This window comes from Paramisgurnus dabryanus, chromosome 7, assembly GCF_030506205.2.
Source record: "Paramisgurnus dabryanus chromosome 7, PD_genome_1.1, whole genome shotgun sequence".
Lineage (NCBI taxonomy): Eukaryota > Metazoa > Chordata > Actinopteri > Cypriniformes > Cobitidae > Paramisgurnus > Paramisgurnus dabryanus.
The window spans coordinates 20,751,999-20,769,830 of NC_133343.1; the positions used below are offsets into that span (position 1 = coordinate 20,751,999).

The following is a 17,832-nucleotide window of genomic DNA, read 5'->3' on the forward strand; positions in this document are numbered from 1 at the left end:
TCCAACTACTGCCTATTATAAAACACAAATGTTGACATGTAAATATGATGTGTGTTCAAATGTACTATTTATCTGACATCAGGATGATTGGGAAAGACATTTCTATAGTATTTAAATAAATTGTCTTTTAAGGCTGGGTAGGAATTTTCGAAAGTTTTGGTCTAAATTCTAAAAAGTATTTTCATGTGATATGGCCCCCTTACTTGAGGGCATGGTGGTTATAGCTCATGGATTGCACATTATTTGGTTTAAACCTGCATTCACTACACAAAGCTTTAAAAAAGCTGTTGTCTCAATAGCAATGGGAGACGGGGTCATTTAAAAGACACTGAGCGGCAGTTCCAGCACATCTCTACTGAACAGCTGGAGACAGCAGGTGCCACTTCATTATCTCTGCTATTAGCACAGAGTGAATACTCTCAGGAATACATCACCCTGATTTTGTTACATACAGTATGTAATAAAACACTTTAGGCCGATTTCTGGAAGACATAATTAATTGGTTCAATATGCATTCATTACTGGATAACTGATTTGTGAAGACACTTCAGTACAGTTTGTAGGGGGAAATCATGGAAAAACTCATGACAAAAATGTGTTATTTACCATATTACCAAGACACAGAAAACCGCACATAAAAACCAAATAAAGGTACTTCAAAGTAAGGGCCCAGCCGAGGACCTTCTTGCTGTGAAGCAGCTTTACTACGAGCCAAGTCAGTCCAGTGTTTAAGAATGGAAAGTATTTGAAACCTCACCATTGCAGGGAAACGTTTTGTTTTGCAGTCAAACAGCAATTTCACATTGCATCACCTTCAACTAATTGCAACAAACTCCAAAAGGATAACTCTGTATCGCACATGTATCACACATACCTTTATTGTCTATAAGGAAGGTATATGAAGCCAGGGAGTCCTGGTAGTAGGTGACATCCTCCAGTATGTATGCCAGATTCACATCAACTCCAACTACACCAAGCAACAAGTTCCCGAAGTAGCATGGCCGACTGGCCGTCATGATGAAGCCTAAAGGGAAATGAGAAAATTCAACAATTCGCCATCCGCGTCGTACGTCATTCGCGTCACTGCAGTCCGTGACCTTAGTCTCGTGCATGCGCTTCACAACAGACGCGGAAGAGAAGACAATGCTGAATAAGTCGTAATTTTTTTTATTTTTCGACCAAAATGTATTTTCGATGCTTCAACACATTTTAACTGAACTACTGATGTCACATGGACTACATTGATGATGTTTTATTACCTTTCTGGACATGGTACGTAGATTTTCAATGAAGGGTCAACAAGCTCTCGGACTAAATATAAAACATTTTCAACTGTGTTCCGAAGATGAACGGAGGTCTTAAGAGTTTGAAACGACATAAGGGTCGTCATTAATGACATTATTCTCATTTTTGGGTGAACCCTTTAATTTATCATAAATTCTGTGTGACTAAACCTCAGAAAAATAAGGCTACTAACCAACAGGCACTACATGTATAATTTAACAAGTTTTGTTTAATTCCAATTTGAAGTTTTAGATTGTTTTATGTCATACATTTTCTGTGGGGAAGCACAAAGGGATGCACCATACACAAGGGGGGCCGCAAGCCGACACAAATGGTAACTGGACAAAAGTTCTGTCTAGCAGCCTTATAAGAGCAGACTTGTGTTTTTTGGCTTTGCTTACAGTTTAACTTTACAAATTTAGTACCATGGAAACCGGCTGGTTTAATGCCTTGACCGCAATGGTGTCAGACAGAATGTTTACATGCCAGACTTGAGCTTCAGGCCAAGAGTAGGATCTCAGCTTACCGTCTCCCATCTGGTCTGAGTAAGGTAGGCTGAAGGAGGCCACGTCTATCATTCGGTTGGGCAGGTTGATGTAAAAGCGTCCCACTGTGGTCTCCAGGTTACTGAGCTGGTTCAGCACCATCATGCTGCCCTTCACGACAGGGAGCGCAGAGCGATCCGGAACGCCGTATTTCACAGAGTTTTGCTCGGCCAGGTCTCGCAAGAAAGCCAACTCTTTAAGTCCAGTTACTCCTTCTGTGGGAAATAAAGCAAAAAAACGTGTGAGAAAAAACTGTAAAGGTCCACAGAACTTCAGCTGTAACTACAGCAATAGATGTGAATTGATGGCACTAAATCATTTTTCACATTATTAAGTTGATCAATCAAAAGACCCGGAGGTAGGGCAAGCATTTGTTTAAAGTAGCTGTTTGGTTTGGAAACTGTTTAATTTATGCTTTAAATGCCACCTTGTGACCCATTTCACAGCACTGTGTTTTTACATTGCGTACATTAACGCATTTGGCAAACGCTTTTATCCAAAGCAACTTCCAGTGGATTACAAAGTACACATTTTATCAGTATGTGTGTTCCCTGGGTTCGAACCATTACCTTTTGTGCTGCTAATACAATACTGTGTGCACAGCCCCTAAACCTTAGGAAATATAAGTGATTCCCATTGGTTAACAAACCATGTGTGGGTGTCATTCAGAGCCTCACAATAACTGAGCAGAGTAGCGTTAGCCTCGTACACCCTTCCATGCTAATCAGCCCAAATCATATCTCTGAGTCATCTAATGTAGGAAAAAAAACCATCACTCTTTCATGTCACCGAGTGTCCTTTGATGTATTGTCCCATTTCTCTTTCTTTTATCTGATGATCCGCATTTTAATTTTTATGATGCCAAACTAATGTATGCTAATGGCAGGCTAATACATGCAGGGAGAGAAACATCTGAGGACAGCAATAATGGGGTTGGTTTCTTACGACAGACATGCAAACATACACACATAAAAGATAAGAAGAGAGACGAAGGGGCGTAAACGCATCCGAGCACGTTTCGATAAAGCACAAACATGCACACAGGTGTTCAAGATGAATGTTTATGCGGGCCACGAGACAAAAGCCAATAAAGAGGATTATCTTCAGGCAACATCTCACCGTTCATAAGAGCGTAGGTGAGGATCATGACGGAGTTGTTGAGGTGGCGGTTCTCCTCTTTGACAATGCTCAGCGTCGATCTCTTTTCGTGCTCGGACGAGTCTCGTGAGGTGATGCCCGACGACAGATAGATTATCACCATGTCTGTGTCTGTGCGGAGAGAGATAATAATATTGTTCAATCAAACTGTAAATAATCCCTGTCTATATGCCAACTTACAACGGAGGAAAAAAATTTGAGGGCCTGTTGTTACTCTCAGCTTTGAATGGTAATTTATGTCACGTTTATATATAAATTATAAGAAAAAAAATGTACATTTTTGTGACAATATGAGCCAATAGTGGGGCATGTTGTCACGATTAAACCTCTTCTTTAACTCTTTCACCGCCAGCGTTTTTAAAAAAAGTTGCCAGCCAGCGCCAGGGTTTTTCATGATTTTCACAAAAGTTTAATGTCTTCCAGAAAATGTTCTTCTTTAAATATTTAAACATACAATATACCAAATGAAAGAACAGACCCTCTGCTTTCAAACAAAAAAAAAAACGTTTCATCCTACCTTCAGTAGTTCTTTTGTAATCAGCTTTTGAATATGGGTAGGTTTCTGCAAAAACACCACATTTTGATAATTCAATTTTTATGACGGACTTTTCATAGAGATCCCATTCAGAGCGATCTTTAAAACAGACACGGACATGCAGCAGCTTGCCATAGGGCAATACTTCCGGTTTTAAAAAGTTGTGGAAGAATAGCGGTATTGCAGGAAGACGGAAAAAATCGTCATTGGGAAGCGTTTTCTCTTGATTGACGAGATATCTCGTCAATGGCGGGGAAAGAGTTAACATACTTTTTGCCAACCTATGCTATCACAATATTTATAACTTTATAATCACATGACAAATTATACCCCAAGAATGCCCAAAAACTCAAACATGAAAAATACAAAGAGCACAAATTTCGGTTAAAATCTACCTTTATTAAATGAATAAGGTAACTTTAAAGGGAAACACCACAGTATATCAATATTTTACAATGTTTTTACCTCAACTTATACTAATTAATACATACCTATCTTTTTCAATGGATGCACTTAATCTTTGTACAGCGCGTTGTGAATGTATTTACCATAGCCACATTCATTCCTTAGGATCCAAACAGGGATAAATTTAAAAGCCACCAAACACTTCCATGTTTTCCCTATTTAAAGACTGTTACATAGTTACACGAGTAAGTATGGTGGCAAAAAATCAACGTGGTGATTTTTTAAGCGGATAAAAAATGAACTATATTGTATGGCAGAAGAACACTTAGTTAGCAGCACTTCGACCTCAGGCGCAGTAATATTGACGGAAGTTTAAGCAAGTTGGGGAGTACTCAGGAGTGATAATGTTACTGCGCCAGAGGGATCTTTAAATAGGGCAAACATGGAAGTGTTTGGTGGCTTCTAAATTCATCCCTGTTTGGATCCTAAGGAATGAATGGGGCTAGGCTAAATGCTAACACATTCACGACGCGCTGTACAAAGATAAAGTGCACGCATTGAAAGAAAAACAAGGTATGTATAAATTCATCTAAGTTGAGGTAAGAACATAGTAAAATATAAAAAAACTGTGGTGTTTGCTTAAAGGTATAGACAAGGGACCCCCCCCCAAATATTACTGTAATTTACATGAAAACTTTGCAAATAAATCACACTTAAAAGGCTTGTCTCTTACTAGTCAGTTGTCTGGTGACACTACTTGTGTTCCTCAACAACTGAAAGGCTTTCTGAAAGCCCAGTGCATGCTGGGTAGAGCTGTCAGAGGCTTTGACGTTGTTAATAAAGGTGCTCATCTTCCTCTTCGTCTCACTGGTAGCAGGCGAGAGGAAGCTCTTGTAGCACTGATCCAGAGAGCAAGAGCGTACCGTATCTGCTACAGTCAACACAGAGATCTGACAAAGAGAAATTATACAACATCAATAAAGACCAACTGAATGGGTGGGCACTGTGTAAGGGCCATGTCTTACTTTATCATGTTCGTCGATGGAGTTAAGGATGATGAGGGCGGCGTCCCGGGCGATCTGGAGCTGAGTCTCAGTAACAGAAGCACCGTGGTCTATGATAACCACTATGTGTTTTGACTGCGGCCTCACTGCTGAAACATACACAGGCCTGCAAACACACAAACATGCAAAAAATCTGACATGTTGCTTTTTGTTACATTTGAAGTGCCATTTACATGTACAAAATGTTCAAAGCTGCCCAGAGATGCCAAGTTAAACAAGATTATGACATTGATGTGAACAAATACATTTAATAAGCATGAAACTTATGCACAGTATCATGACACAGAACAGTCACAAAGCGAGTCGATTCATATATTTATTTACAAAAAGCAAGAGGTGGTTTTCCTGGACTCTAAAGGGCAAGGGGCCAAGCGCTACACTGGCGCAATTCCCGCTCTCCTCACTACGTTGTTTGTGTAAGAAATCCTGCTCGCTATTGTGTTGCCTTTGGAACCGAATCTACTATTTCAACTCCAACATTATGAGAAAGCTGCCCAGAATACAAGTGAACCATTTACAATGTAAGCCATATTCCCTAAATATCCTACTGTAACGTCTTACAAGTGGAGGAAGACCTGCGTGCAATTGCAGGAAGAGAGAAGCTATGGGAACAGCCGCAAAAATTAGCCCGTCTTTCAACACCGGCACATTGTGCCCACAACACTGGGTGGCAGATTCCAGCGGGCTTTATTGTGGGCGACCCCGCATTCCGGTCAAGGGCATGGGGCTTATTGTAACCCCGTTAAACAGACCTAAAGGATTTCGAAGAATTCTCGCCACACAAGACGAAAAAGACGAAGGTGCTTGTTGTGACAGACAAATGGAAAGAGCTTTCTCATTTTTTGGGCACTTACGCAAATAAAGTACTTAGTTGCACGGACCTTTAGTTTTTTTTAAAGCAAAATACTGCTACAATTTCTTGCAGCCAAGTACTAATATAATGTTTTATCCTGAAAACAAGTCAAGACAGAATGAACAGCATCCCTGATCAGTGCATTGTGAGACTAAGGGGGTGTGCACACCAAAGCTTTTTTCAGCCGACTGCTAGCTTTTTTCAGCTTTTGTTGCTGTGATGCTTCTGCTTTGTTTATCGCTTAACGATGCACCGGTTGGTTGTTGTGATGTTTAACCCACCCCTCCTCCACTGCGATTGGATGGCCGTGTAAGAACTAACATTGACGAGCTGAACTTTTCACCCAAAGTTGAATATTTTTCAATTATCGCTACTTAGCATGGAAAAAGCACAAAACGCCAGCTTTCAGCACAGGAAAAAAGCACCAGCTGCTGGCTTTTTTGAAAAGCGTCATGCTACCATTGGAAAGAAGTAAAAACTGTTTAGTTTGCACGCTACCTAAATACCTTGTTCTGATGTGTGTAAGCATGTGGTGTGAAAGCATCATGTACCTGCTTCTGTGCTCATATGTGGCTTTGCAGTGAAACTTGTGAGCAGGAAATACAGTGAAAATGCCCTCCTCTGAGCTGAAGTACTGCCACTTGATCCCTGGATTGGACTTGAGGTTGTCTGCCAACACTAAAGTGAACAAGAAAGCAAGAATACGGAGTTAGGTTAGAAACATTAATCTCTTTGTTACCTTCTAATCTTATAACACAATATTTCTGATATGGAAAATTGAAACATAAAAATCACAAATTTGCAAAAATGTACATGGGGAGTGAGGAAACATAATTTCCTAATCTCAAGAGGGTTTCTAGCAACAGACGATAAAGGCTGAGGCCTGTAGCCTGTTTGTTGGAGCGCCCCACTCCCACGCCGGACTGATCGCAGGTTTGAGTTCCACCTGGAGTGGATGCGTTTACGGGCAGTCACAAAAAAACGTTTTATTAATATGTCATGCAATGTGGATGTCTTTATATTTTTTTGAAGTGAAAGTTCACCAAAAAAGTGTAATTTAGTTAAAATCATCGTTCCACTACATTTGGAAATTTATGTCCAAACACCTTGTAAAAGTGATTTTTTTCACATGTGGTAGTGCCCTTTACTTGAAATTTAAGGTGATCTGTCCTAAAGTTACTTAAGCAGGCACCAATTGGGTTTGTTTTAGTTGAAAAGGACCCGGCTGTGCGATAGCCTGAGCCCAGATTAAGACAAACAAGCTGATCCTTTCCAAACACCCAAGAAACCGAGTCATCGCCACTCTGCAGCCATCAATTTAAGTGTTTATTTATTTTAAAGGAGCTGCCAAAAGAGGAACAAGAGTGGGAAGGAAAATGAGAAAAGGCAAAAGAAGCATTAGAAGAGAGACGCTCGAGAGGGAGCAATAAAATGAAGTAGAAATTATTACAGGGGTCAACTGTAGAACAGGTATCCCACCTGAGCCAGTGGTTATTTCACCCGAACCCACAGCCGTGGCTTAGTTTAAAGGATTAGAGTTGATGCTTGAAATGGGTGAGAGACTCACATGATGGCTGAAGTTTGCGTGCCTACTGCCTACAAATTCCCAGAGTGCATATGTCAGGTTATATCCGTTTCAAAATGTATTTAAGCCAAGATTACTTGAATCTTTTAACAACCAATGCAATGTAAAGGGGATGAATGTGAGCTTAGACATCTGACAGAGGTAAATGGCTCAAAATAAATGACCTGTGCTGTCCTTTCTCAGTGAATGTGCAGAGACACACTGACTGAAGTCATTCAAAAGCCTAATTTCTGAATAGAAAAATATTAAGATGCTATTTGTATTGTGAGCTCAACCAACATCATATGTTTGGGGCGAGGCGGTTCAGTTTGCTTCAAAGGTGTTTTCAGAAACAGTTCATTTTTCAAAAAAATCCATTTGGCGCTGCCAGTGACACAGAAATGACACACTTCCCCTTCTTGGTTGTTTTTGTGGAACAAGCAGGCAATGCTCAAATACACTACATTGCCAAAAATATGAAACACTAGAGATTTGTGTGTTTCCAAAGTTTGAGGAGGGTCCTTATTTTTTTAGCATTATACAGTCCCTGTGCATACATAAAGTAATGATTTACTGAGTCTGTCGAGGAAGAACCTCACAAAGTCCAGACTTGAACGTCACCAAACACCTTTGGGATGAATTGGAATGGCGACTGCGAGACAGACCTGACAGCCGAACCTCACTGATACATGTTTCTGAATCTCTATGGTCCATTTTTAACACCTAAAGAAAAGCATTTAATAGAGTAAAAGCTGTTTAGAAGGAATAACTGTGACGTTTTATACGAGAGATGGTTTATATGCTAACTTTAAGTGCCACGGAGACACGGAACAGCCCCTCCGAATTCAGATCAATCTAAACACAGTTAATCAAATTACTGTAAAGACCTGCAGAGGAAGAGAAATGGACGCTGAGCACGAACAGCCGTCCCGGCCTCACATTAGTGCGATACCGCCATCAATCTGCACCCGAAGTATAAACAGGAACTTTGAATCATGTTGACGGCTGTAAAATCATACACATACGCCGCCCCGGAGTGCTTAATCCAACATCCAGTGTTTAGAGTAGCTGAGAACCACAGTCATGAGGTGAGAGTACTTCATTTCCTCTAGACTTTCAACCCTTTAAATCTTCACTTACTAAAGTGCTGTCACTCTCCTGGGGTATTTATTAACTCTAATAAGCTTTGAGTTTTAAAGAAGCTTGTGGCTGACTTTATTTAAACATCATACTCTCTCTTGTTATGTATTTCCTGGTGTACACTGGCTGTAAATAGAGGAACGTAAAACTGTAAAAATGTGAATTACAGACACTGATAAAGTGAGCGTTTTGTCTTGACATGGCTGTAATGTGAACCTAACCCAAATAGTATGTAAAGAATTAGTGCACCACACAGTCTAATAAAAACAAAAAACAAAATGGTGCCAGGATGACGTTGACTATAATTTCTCGTGGATTCAAAGCATAATTCTGTGGATAGGAAAGAAAAAATCTTTAAAGCGTAAATAAACTCCTGGTCAGAGCCTGACTCCACCCACTGGCAATATTTAAAAAAAAATGAAAAGTGGGCAGATCCCAAGGAGATAGAGGGGACGAACTAAGTGTGTGGTGAGATCGTAACAAGGGCGTGGTGATCTTGAACCTGCTTACGTCACGTGTCATTTTTTGGACCCACCATCCAATAGGAAAATTCAACTGCAGTAGCCACTGTTCAACCTGAAGAGGGCAGCACTTAGACGTTTTTACACAATATATTGTAGTATTGAAACACTTTACATCCAAATGTCAAAAAACTTACTAAAATCAATGAACAGCACTAATAAAGCCCCATTCTTACAGATCATTAAATAAAAAAAGTTGGTTTAGGGTTTAGTTACTCTTTAAAAATAATGAAATTTGAAGTTATGGATTTAGCTTGATTCTAAAGCTTAGATGCACAATGCAACAGCATATAACAAGGGGGTCTGCAAGGGTCATGTCACAAATATATTATATTAAAAGATATGTCCCAATATTATTGTAATGTCTTACTGCATGCAAGTTTGTAAGTACCGTATTTTCCGGACTATAAGTCGCACATTTTTCATAGTTTGGCGGGTCCTGGAACTTATAGTCAGGTGCGACTTATGTCAATATTATTTCATATGAACCAAGAGAAACCATTACCATCTACAGCCACGAGAGTTCCCTCTATGCTGCTCCTGTATTTATGTAATTCAATGGATTCAGTGATACGGAATGACTTTGGGAACTTTTTGAACTTGATTTGGTTTGTCGTGTTAATTTGGCTTAACATTTGGCTTAATTTATGCTATTGTGAATTGTGTAAATAACTGTTTATGTTACTTTAACATGTACGGACACCTATTAAGCCTGCTGTTCTGTGCTGTTGTTTAGTTGAACAACTTGCCTTTCCAGATTGTCTGTTCTTCGGCTTGATTTTGTGAAATCATTTTCTAAATAAATACAACGTATAGTCCACTGCGACTTCTATATGTTTTTTCTACTACAAAATGCATTTTTGACTGATGCGACTTATGCACCGGAGCGACTTAAAGGGATACTCCATCGTTTTGTCATATTAAACTATGTTATTACCTTAACTAAGAAGAGTTGATACATACCTCAATCATCTTAGTGCGTGCACTTAAGCACTGTGGCGCGCGGCGACACTTTGGTAGCACTTAGCTTAGCCCAGTTCATTCAATGGTACCAAACAGAGATGAAGTTAGAAATGACCAAACACATCAACGTTTTCCCTATTTAATACGAGTAGTAATACGATAAAATATGGTGGCACAAAATAAAACGTGACGCTTTTAAAAGGGAGTTAAAAAGGGTAACTATAATGTATGGCGGAATAGCACTTTTGGGAGTACTTTTGACTCGGTGCAGTAACACTCTCCCTCTCATTATGGCGAGTGCCAATGTCCACTGACCACAGGTGGGTCCAACTACATTTAATTTTTGCAGATAATTGTCAGCCAGCCATTTTGCTAAATGTTTTGCCACTCAACAGGGCGAGATCCAGCGTGGTCTTGTTTTAGATCTGTGCTTATAATGAATGCGATATGAAAAGGGAATGTTGATACTGGCTCTGATTAAAATAGCAAAACAAAAATAAGCATACTTCCTGATTGGTGAGGTACCGCAGATAAAAAGGGGTAAAAGAGCAGTGGTCACTAAAAAGAGGGGAAATGAAAACAGATGAAAGGAGAGAAAATGAAGTAATTCCACATGCAAACGATCAAGGTCAGCCATTTGAAAGCTCTTGTTCATCTGTCTCACTCATAAAACTAATAAAAAACTCTTGAAGATTTGACGTCAGAAAAGCAATATTGTTCCTTGCAAATGGTTTCCATGGCAGCGAGCGACTGGCTAAGTGAAAATTGCCTGTAGCTTTCTTTAAAGCTTTGCATGTGTGAGTGTACCATACACACCAGAGTTGAGGTCTCGTCCAGGGTTGAAAGCTCGGCTAGTGACGGTAGGGGATAGGCGATCACAGCTGATGGTCTTTGAGACATTGGTATTAAAATGGCCATCGAATCTGAAATTAAAGAGAAGAGAACAAATCAATACAATTTCTTTTAGTCGGGTATAAGAACAAAAAATCAAAACAAACTTCCAAAACTTTAAATGCCATATTTCTCTAAGGTCTCTTAAACGTTTCAGTCACGAAGTAAAGTTAAGCTGATGTATTTCTCCTGCTGTAACCACTGAATAACTACTTTAACAGTTGTGAGAATATATATTAAACCCCCTGAGGAAGATTGCATTAATATCTATTTCTACCAGCTGCACAGCTCCTCTACTGAAGATGAAAGAGGAAGATGAAGGGATGGGGTCTAAGGGGAGATGAGTTGAAATTCTTATTATTTCACTCACATCCTCAAACAACCATAAATAGAGAAACACATATAAATAGATAATATTTACACATACACACATATTCAGCCTTGGCCAAAACTTTTGAGAATTGCATTACTCACAGGATTAGATGTTTTTCGTGTCACTCATGCAAATGAAAACAATGCTCTCCTCCATTTTCTGATACAACCAGAGATGTCAATAAGCTCTTTGCTAACTGGCTTGGGAGACAATGCGTCATGCAAATTTCACGCTTGAGTTGAATTTTTTTTAAATTGCGCAGAAAACGTGACTGCAACTATTGCACACTCGCTGCAATTTCATCACCCAATTCACCTTAAAAACATTGAGAAGCAATATGTCCAGACACATTGAATATGACTTGCTTCGCAATAGGACACTCTAGCACAGCCATCCTTTATGTTAAAGAGCACCAGTGGTCCGATTCACGATTTTACATTTCCTTGGTGTGTAAGTGTGTATTAGTGCATGTTAACAATATGCAAAACGTACATAACCCAAAGTAAACGATGATGCAAGTTATCATCTCCAACGTAAATCTCTTTCCTTGGACTACAACAAACACACGGATTGTAGGCAACAGTTTACTTCCTGGGATTAGTGATGTAGTAACGGCCAATATAATCATAATTCCTCCCGCTTGGACTCACAGCCTGTAAGTTGACTCCTGTTAGCATTGCATTGTGAGCGAATCTTTAAACATGGTAAAGAGTGTCATATTTCCGGCTGACGTCAGAGGTGTTCTAGCCAATCAGGGACACAGCGCTTTTCAAATCGATTAGTTTTGTACAAAATCAGTGCGTTTCAGGAAGACAGGGAAATCTGGAGCATGTATGGTGTGTGGAAAATTATGCGTTTTTTAACCATAAACCACGCAAACACATTGTATTATAAAAAATACACAAAATAACGTTGTTTTTTAGCAATGAAATAGGTGCACTTTACAAACTACATTTACAAGGAGATGGGTTTTGGATATTCAGCGATAAAATAAGGGTTTTGCTGTCTTTCCAGAATGTGTTGCAAATTAATGACATTTGAATGCATGCTATCTTGCTACTGTCAGGTCTCTGTCTGCACTAATCAAGATCAGATCTAAGCTCTGTCTCTAGAGATCTCACTGAACTGCAACGCTGTCTTTCATCTTATCAACTACCAACTGACTGTCTTCTGATCTTATTGCCTATTGTTGCAGTTACTGCGTATCACCTTCTTCACATAACATACCCACAATGCACCACACTCCCTTAAATGCACCCCATATACCCTTTGCTGTTCTGTTCCATCACCCATTACAAATCTAGTGTCTTTACACCGCCGAGTTCATTTCTCTCTGCCCTATTATCACCACCACACAGAGCCAGAGAGAGAGAGAGAGCGAGCGAGAGAGAGCGAGGCTGGCATTTGACTGACGGCTGCTGTGATGTGCAAAGCGCTTTGAACTTCAGACATTTAATTCCCATCAGGCCCTAGTCATTAGAATTCTCCTTCAGCACACTTTACATGTGGTGGCAAAGCAAATGTGCTAGATAAAAAATACATTTGCAAGCTGCTTTGAATTTCACATCAGAAATAAACGGGAAAGCAAGGGAGCAAAACAGGCAAGTGGGTGGAGAGAAAGAGACACAGCGAGAAAGAAAATTATAAGCGAAAAATATATATATTGAATAACAGCTTGAAGTATATTTTCCCCACGATCTTTGATTTGGGTTCAATGTGCAAATTAGGGTCTCGGCAAAACATTTGAATGAAAATGAAAAAAAAATGAAAAAAATGGGAAAACAAGCCCTTGGGTAGCTTTCAGCATGCAGGATGTGAATCACAGCATCTGAACAAAAATAACCAAGTAGAACCTAACCTAATTCACAACTGTTTTAACCTTTAATTCTTTATTTATATAAAATGACATTCGTGTATATTTATATATTTTTTTTTTCCTGTATTCACACATGTTTAATCTGTCTCAGTACAAACCTATTAATAATCACTAGGAATACTTTGTGTGTAAGCAGCAATGCTTACGTCCCTAAATACCCGAAACTAAATGACAAGCTGTCTTCTCCTGCTCAGATGAACTCCTCATTTGGTGGCTTTTCATGCATGATGGTGACAGGAACAAATTCCTGTGATTCTGTTCCAAGGCTAATAGAGTGCTAGCAGACGGGTGACGTCTAGCCAGGCGGCAGATAAGATGCATGTAACAGAAATGGAAACTCAAGTCTGAGACAACGAATTTGCTCCTTTAAAGGGACACTCAACTTAGTCTCATTTTCCAGCTCCCCTAGATTTAAACATTTGCGTTTTACCGTTTTGGAATCCATTCAGCTGATCTCCAGGTCTGGCGGTACCACTTTTAGCATAGCTTAGCATAATCCATTGAATCAGATTAGACCATTAGCATCGAGCTCAAAAATAACCAAAGAGTTTCGACTTTGCTGCTGTAACATGGATGCAGCAGGCGCAATGATATTACGTAAGAGCCAGAAAATAGTTCCCTTGGTAACTTTAAATAGCTGGGGACTATTTCAGGCACTGCGTAATATCATTGCGCCTGCTGCAGCCATGAAACAGCAACAAAGTCCTTGATTATTAAGCAAGAATGAGAAAAAAATGGACATGAATATGAATTTGAAACATTTTATTGGCATATTTGTTTTAAATTAACATTTTTATCCTTCCGTGAAACTTTGCACAGATGCATAAAATAATCGTAATACCTTATAAAGATCCTCTGCTTCATACTTGTCCGTCTCCATTTTTTTCTGTTTTAGCCAGTCTTTGAGAAGTTTTAATGTCCATTCTGTATTTTTTTTTTTTTTTTTTTTTTTGGTGTTGGCTTCGTAGTTGTCATGCTCTATTTTGTCAAGTTCAGTCTCGGTAAGCTCTCTGTGTCTTGTCGTTGTTCGTTCTTCTATCCACTGTTTAAATGTTTTGTTTTTTATGTACATGTTAAATTTAATGTCAAAATGTTCCATTCTTAATTGTGGTTGTCCAGTGTTTGTCACAAGATGGCACCAAACAGTAATCTTTGTTGGCGTGGAGGGATTTTAAACATACAAGTAGTACCGGCTATGCGTTATTACTTTGGAGCGGTTATTATTTGAAAAGAACGAACCTGCAAATGTCTCAACTGACCAATCAGAATCAAGCATTCCAGAGAGCCGTGTAATAAAATGTAATAAAAAAACAAGTATTGCTAAAAAACCTTGAATTTCATTACGACTCATGACCAGAGGTTGACTTAGACTTGGTCTTAGACCTTAGAGGCTTGTGAATGTGTCTGGCATGTACGACTGTGGTATCAGTCTGACACATACACACACACAGTGAGAGTAACACACAGTCATCAGAGTAACGGTTCATTAGTCCAGCAGTCTTTCTGTAAGTAAAGAGGGAGGCTCAAGGGGGATTATGGGAAAGAGGTTCCCTATTTCCCCACGCAAGAACTTAGAAAAGCATGCAGTCCGGCAGAACAGCATTTAAGACCCCTTAATGGTGACTTAAGCCTTGCGCTCCGTCTTTTTATCTGCCAATGTCCACCCTTTCTCTCTCTTTCTCACACACACACATACACACTTTATTAGCCAAGGCTCAAAGCCTGTCCAAACAGTCCGGCTCCAAAAGGATTGTAAGACAGAACGGATTAACGAGGAATAGGGAATGAGAAAAGGAAAAAAGAGGAGGAAAAGAATAAATGAATAGGACTTGCTTGCTAGTTTGTTTATGGTGGTAAAATCCCTAATCAAGGAATTTACTAAATCCAAATGAAGAAATATGGAAAGACATGAAAAAAAGGAAACAGATCCTTTTCTGCACACAAGTTTAACGTTATTTGAAGTTGAAGTGTGAAGTTTTCTCAATGCCAAAATATATTTTCAATTCCCAGCTTAATATACACAGCTAATATAAGTAAGCTATCTACAATGTAGTGCACTAAATAAGGGTACAGAATGCTATTGTGCACACCAGTTAAAATCATTAAAGGGACACTCCACTTTTTTTTTTAAATAGGCTCATTTTCCAGCTTCCTTAGAGTTAAACATTTCATATGTACCGTTTTGAAATCCATTCAGCTTATCTCCGTTTCTGGCGGTACCACTTTTAGCATAGCTTAGCACAATCCATTAAATCTGATTAGACCATTAGCATCGCGCTCAAAAATAACCAAAGAGTTTCGATAGTTCTCCTATTTAAAACTTGACTCTTCTGTAGTTACATCGTGTACTAAGACCGACGGAAAAATTAAAGTTGCGATTTTCTAGACCGATATGGCTAGGAACTATACTCTCATTCTGATGTAATAATCAAGGACTTTGCTGCTGTACCATGGCTCCAACAGGCGCAATGATATTACGCACTGCCCGAAAATAGTCCCCTGCTATCGAAAGTTACCAAGGGGACTATTTTCTGGCGCTGTGTAATATCATTGCGCCTGCTTGCGAATTTAATTTGGTGACACTAGTCACGCAGAAACTACGCACTTCAGCTTCGAGGCGAATGTTATTTATTTATGCTGCGGGGACAGCAGTGAAGGTCGACTAAAGCTCGAATTGAGTGGTGTTTGAAAACTTCAAATCCTTGTTTTCACACTCGAGGGAAGAACTCGCCAGAGGACTGAGAAAAACTGCAACGTTGTTCTCAGCCGAGGAAAAAACATGAAAGCGAAGAGCAAAATGCTTTCAGTCTTAAATATTTCTTTGAACGATTAAACTATGGCAGTAATGTTTGTGGCAGTACCACGGCACAGTGATGATATAAAACGTAATACTATTGTACTCGTACGTATAACATGATATTGAATGATTACCATAAGAATGCATGATAGTATTGGTATTCCAATGTTATAACAGAATTCCCAAGTGGTAAATGCTAAAACCCATTGCTGACTTTACACACATCAACATCATTCATTCTGCCATCTTTTAAGCAATGCATAAACACAGCTTCACACTCTCCTGACCCCCTTAATCCCCCTAAGCAGAGTGAGATCACATGTGCCCCGAGTAAGGGGTTATTTCTAGATGGCTTCATCACGGGTAAAGTGTAGCGGTAGGGCCGAGTGTTGATTAAAGCGTTCTCCTGTGGCAGAGGTCAGCGCTTGTGGGAGAACAGGCACGGTGGAGATGTGTGATGGGATGTGACATTGATACAGTGAGAAACATTTGATCTCGGCCGTGACTGGGCTTCATGATGGCAGCTGAACTGGGTCCCACAGAGGACATAAAGCCAGGGCAGATGTCACGTGGAAGCATTAAATCTCATATTTAAATTACATTCAATCCTTTACGTACAGTGTTATTATTAAAATAATCTCTAGGCCGAGATGGACAACTTATACCTGCTTTAACCTTTAAAGATGCACTAATGGGGCATCTTGTGTCAGAGACAGTGGTTGGCTGCTGCTCACTTGCAGTATCTGTTAAAACACTCACAACTGGCCCATATTTGTTACTTTCTTGAAACATTGTTGCCGTTTTTTTGTCTGAAACAAGCATGTATGATGCCCCAATGGCAACAACTAATTTTCTGGTATGGTTTATCACTTTTCTGTAGTGGAAACGTGAATTGGTTATTTACTGGAGACTGGGTTTTGCAAGCAGACATGACGGTATGTGTACAGCGCTCCTGTATAGCTCTCAGTGGTAGAGCATTGCATTGGCAGCACAAAAGGTCATGGGATCGAGCCCAGGGAACAAACATATTGATAAAAATGCATACTATATCATGTCTTTCCTGGCTTAAAATGAGATTAATGTGATGCCACCCTGATGCACACATACATGTTTTTCAGTTAAAGGGGACATTTCACTTTTTTAAGAGGTTAAATAAATCTTTGGTCTCCCATGAGTACGTGAAGTTTTTAGTTAAAAATACCATATAGATAATTTATTATAAAATGTTACAATTGCGACGTAGATGTGAGCAAAAATCCAAAATAAGCTGATCTCTGCAATAAATGGCAGTACCGTAGTTTGATAGTGCTGATTAAGGATCGGTGTTATCCCCTTCTGACATCACAAGGGGGGGGTCTAATTTCAACGACCTATTTTTTCACAAACTTGCAGAGAATGGTTTACCAAAACTTAGTTACTGGGTTGATCTTTTTCACATTTTATAGGATGATACAAGCACTGGGGACCCAATTATTGCACGAAAAAGTCTGATGTTCATGATATGTCCCCTTTAAGACAGCTCAAACAAACATTTTAATCCTGGACTAAACTTAAATCTTGTCTGGAAAACTGCCCCAAAGTGTGTAAAAACAGCAGCTACATAGATTAAGTGAGTAGTATTCAGCTGGTAATGTGATATCAACATGGTGGCCACCGTGAGGGTGGACCACCCTTATGTAAAAAAATATAGCTTTGTCTAGGCCAATAACATGAATGGATGCGCGTGATTATACATTATTTTCAAAAGTACTATTTATTGCAAAACATTTTAAGTGGAAAATGACTTGCAAAAATAGCTTTAAAAATGTGCATTGCATTTATCGTCCTATTATGAGGAAAAGGCTTTTCAAAACCAACAAACAG

The 17,832-nt window shown here is 39.4% G+C and overlaps 1 protein-coding gene across 1 annotated transcript in view; it reads right to left on the bottom strand.

Annotated features, from left to right (window-relative positions):
• cachd1 (cache domain containing 1) overlaps window positions 1–17,832 on the bottom strand; it is an 89,404-nt gene that overhangs the window by 21,558 nt on the left and 50,014 nt on the right. The window contains exons 4-10 of the mRNA XM_065239863.2: window positions 10,849–10,955; window positions 6,396–6,522; window positions 4,953–5,097; window positions 4,661–4,877; window positions 2,949–3,098; window positions 1,811–2,044; window positions 875–1,024 (exon numbers count right to left, since the gene is read on the bottom strand). Coding sequence (XP_065095935.1) covers window positions 875–1,024; window positions 1,811–2,044; window positions 2,949–3,098; window positions 4,661–4,877; window positions 4,953–5,097; window positions 6,396–6,522; window positions 10,849–10,955 — 1,130 coding nt within the window. The remainder of the gene's footprint in view (window positions 1–874; window positions 1,025–1,810; window positions 2,045–2,948; window positions 3,099–4,660; window positions 4,878–4,952; window positions 5,098–6,395; window positions 6,523–10,848; window positions 10,956–17,832) is intronic.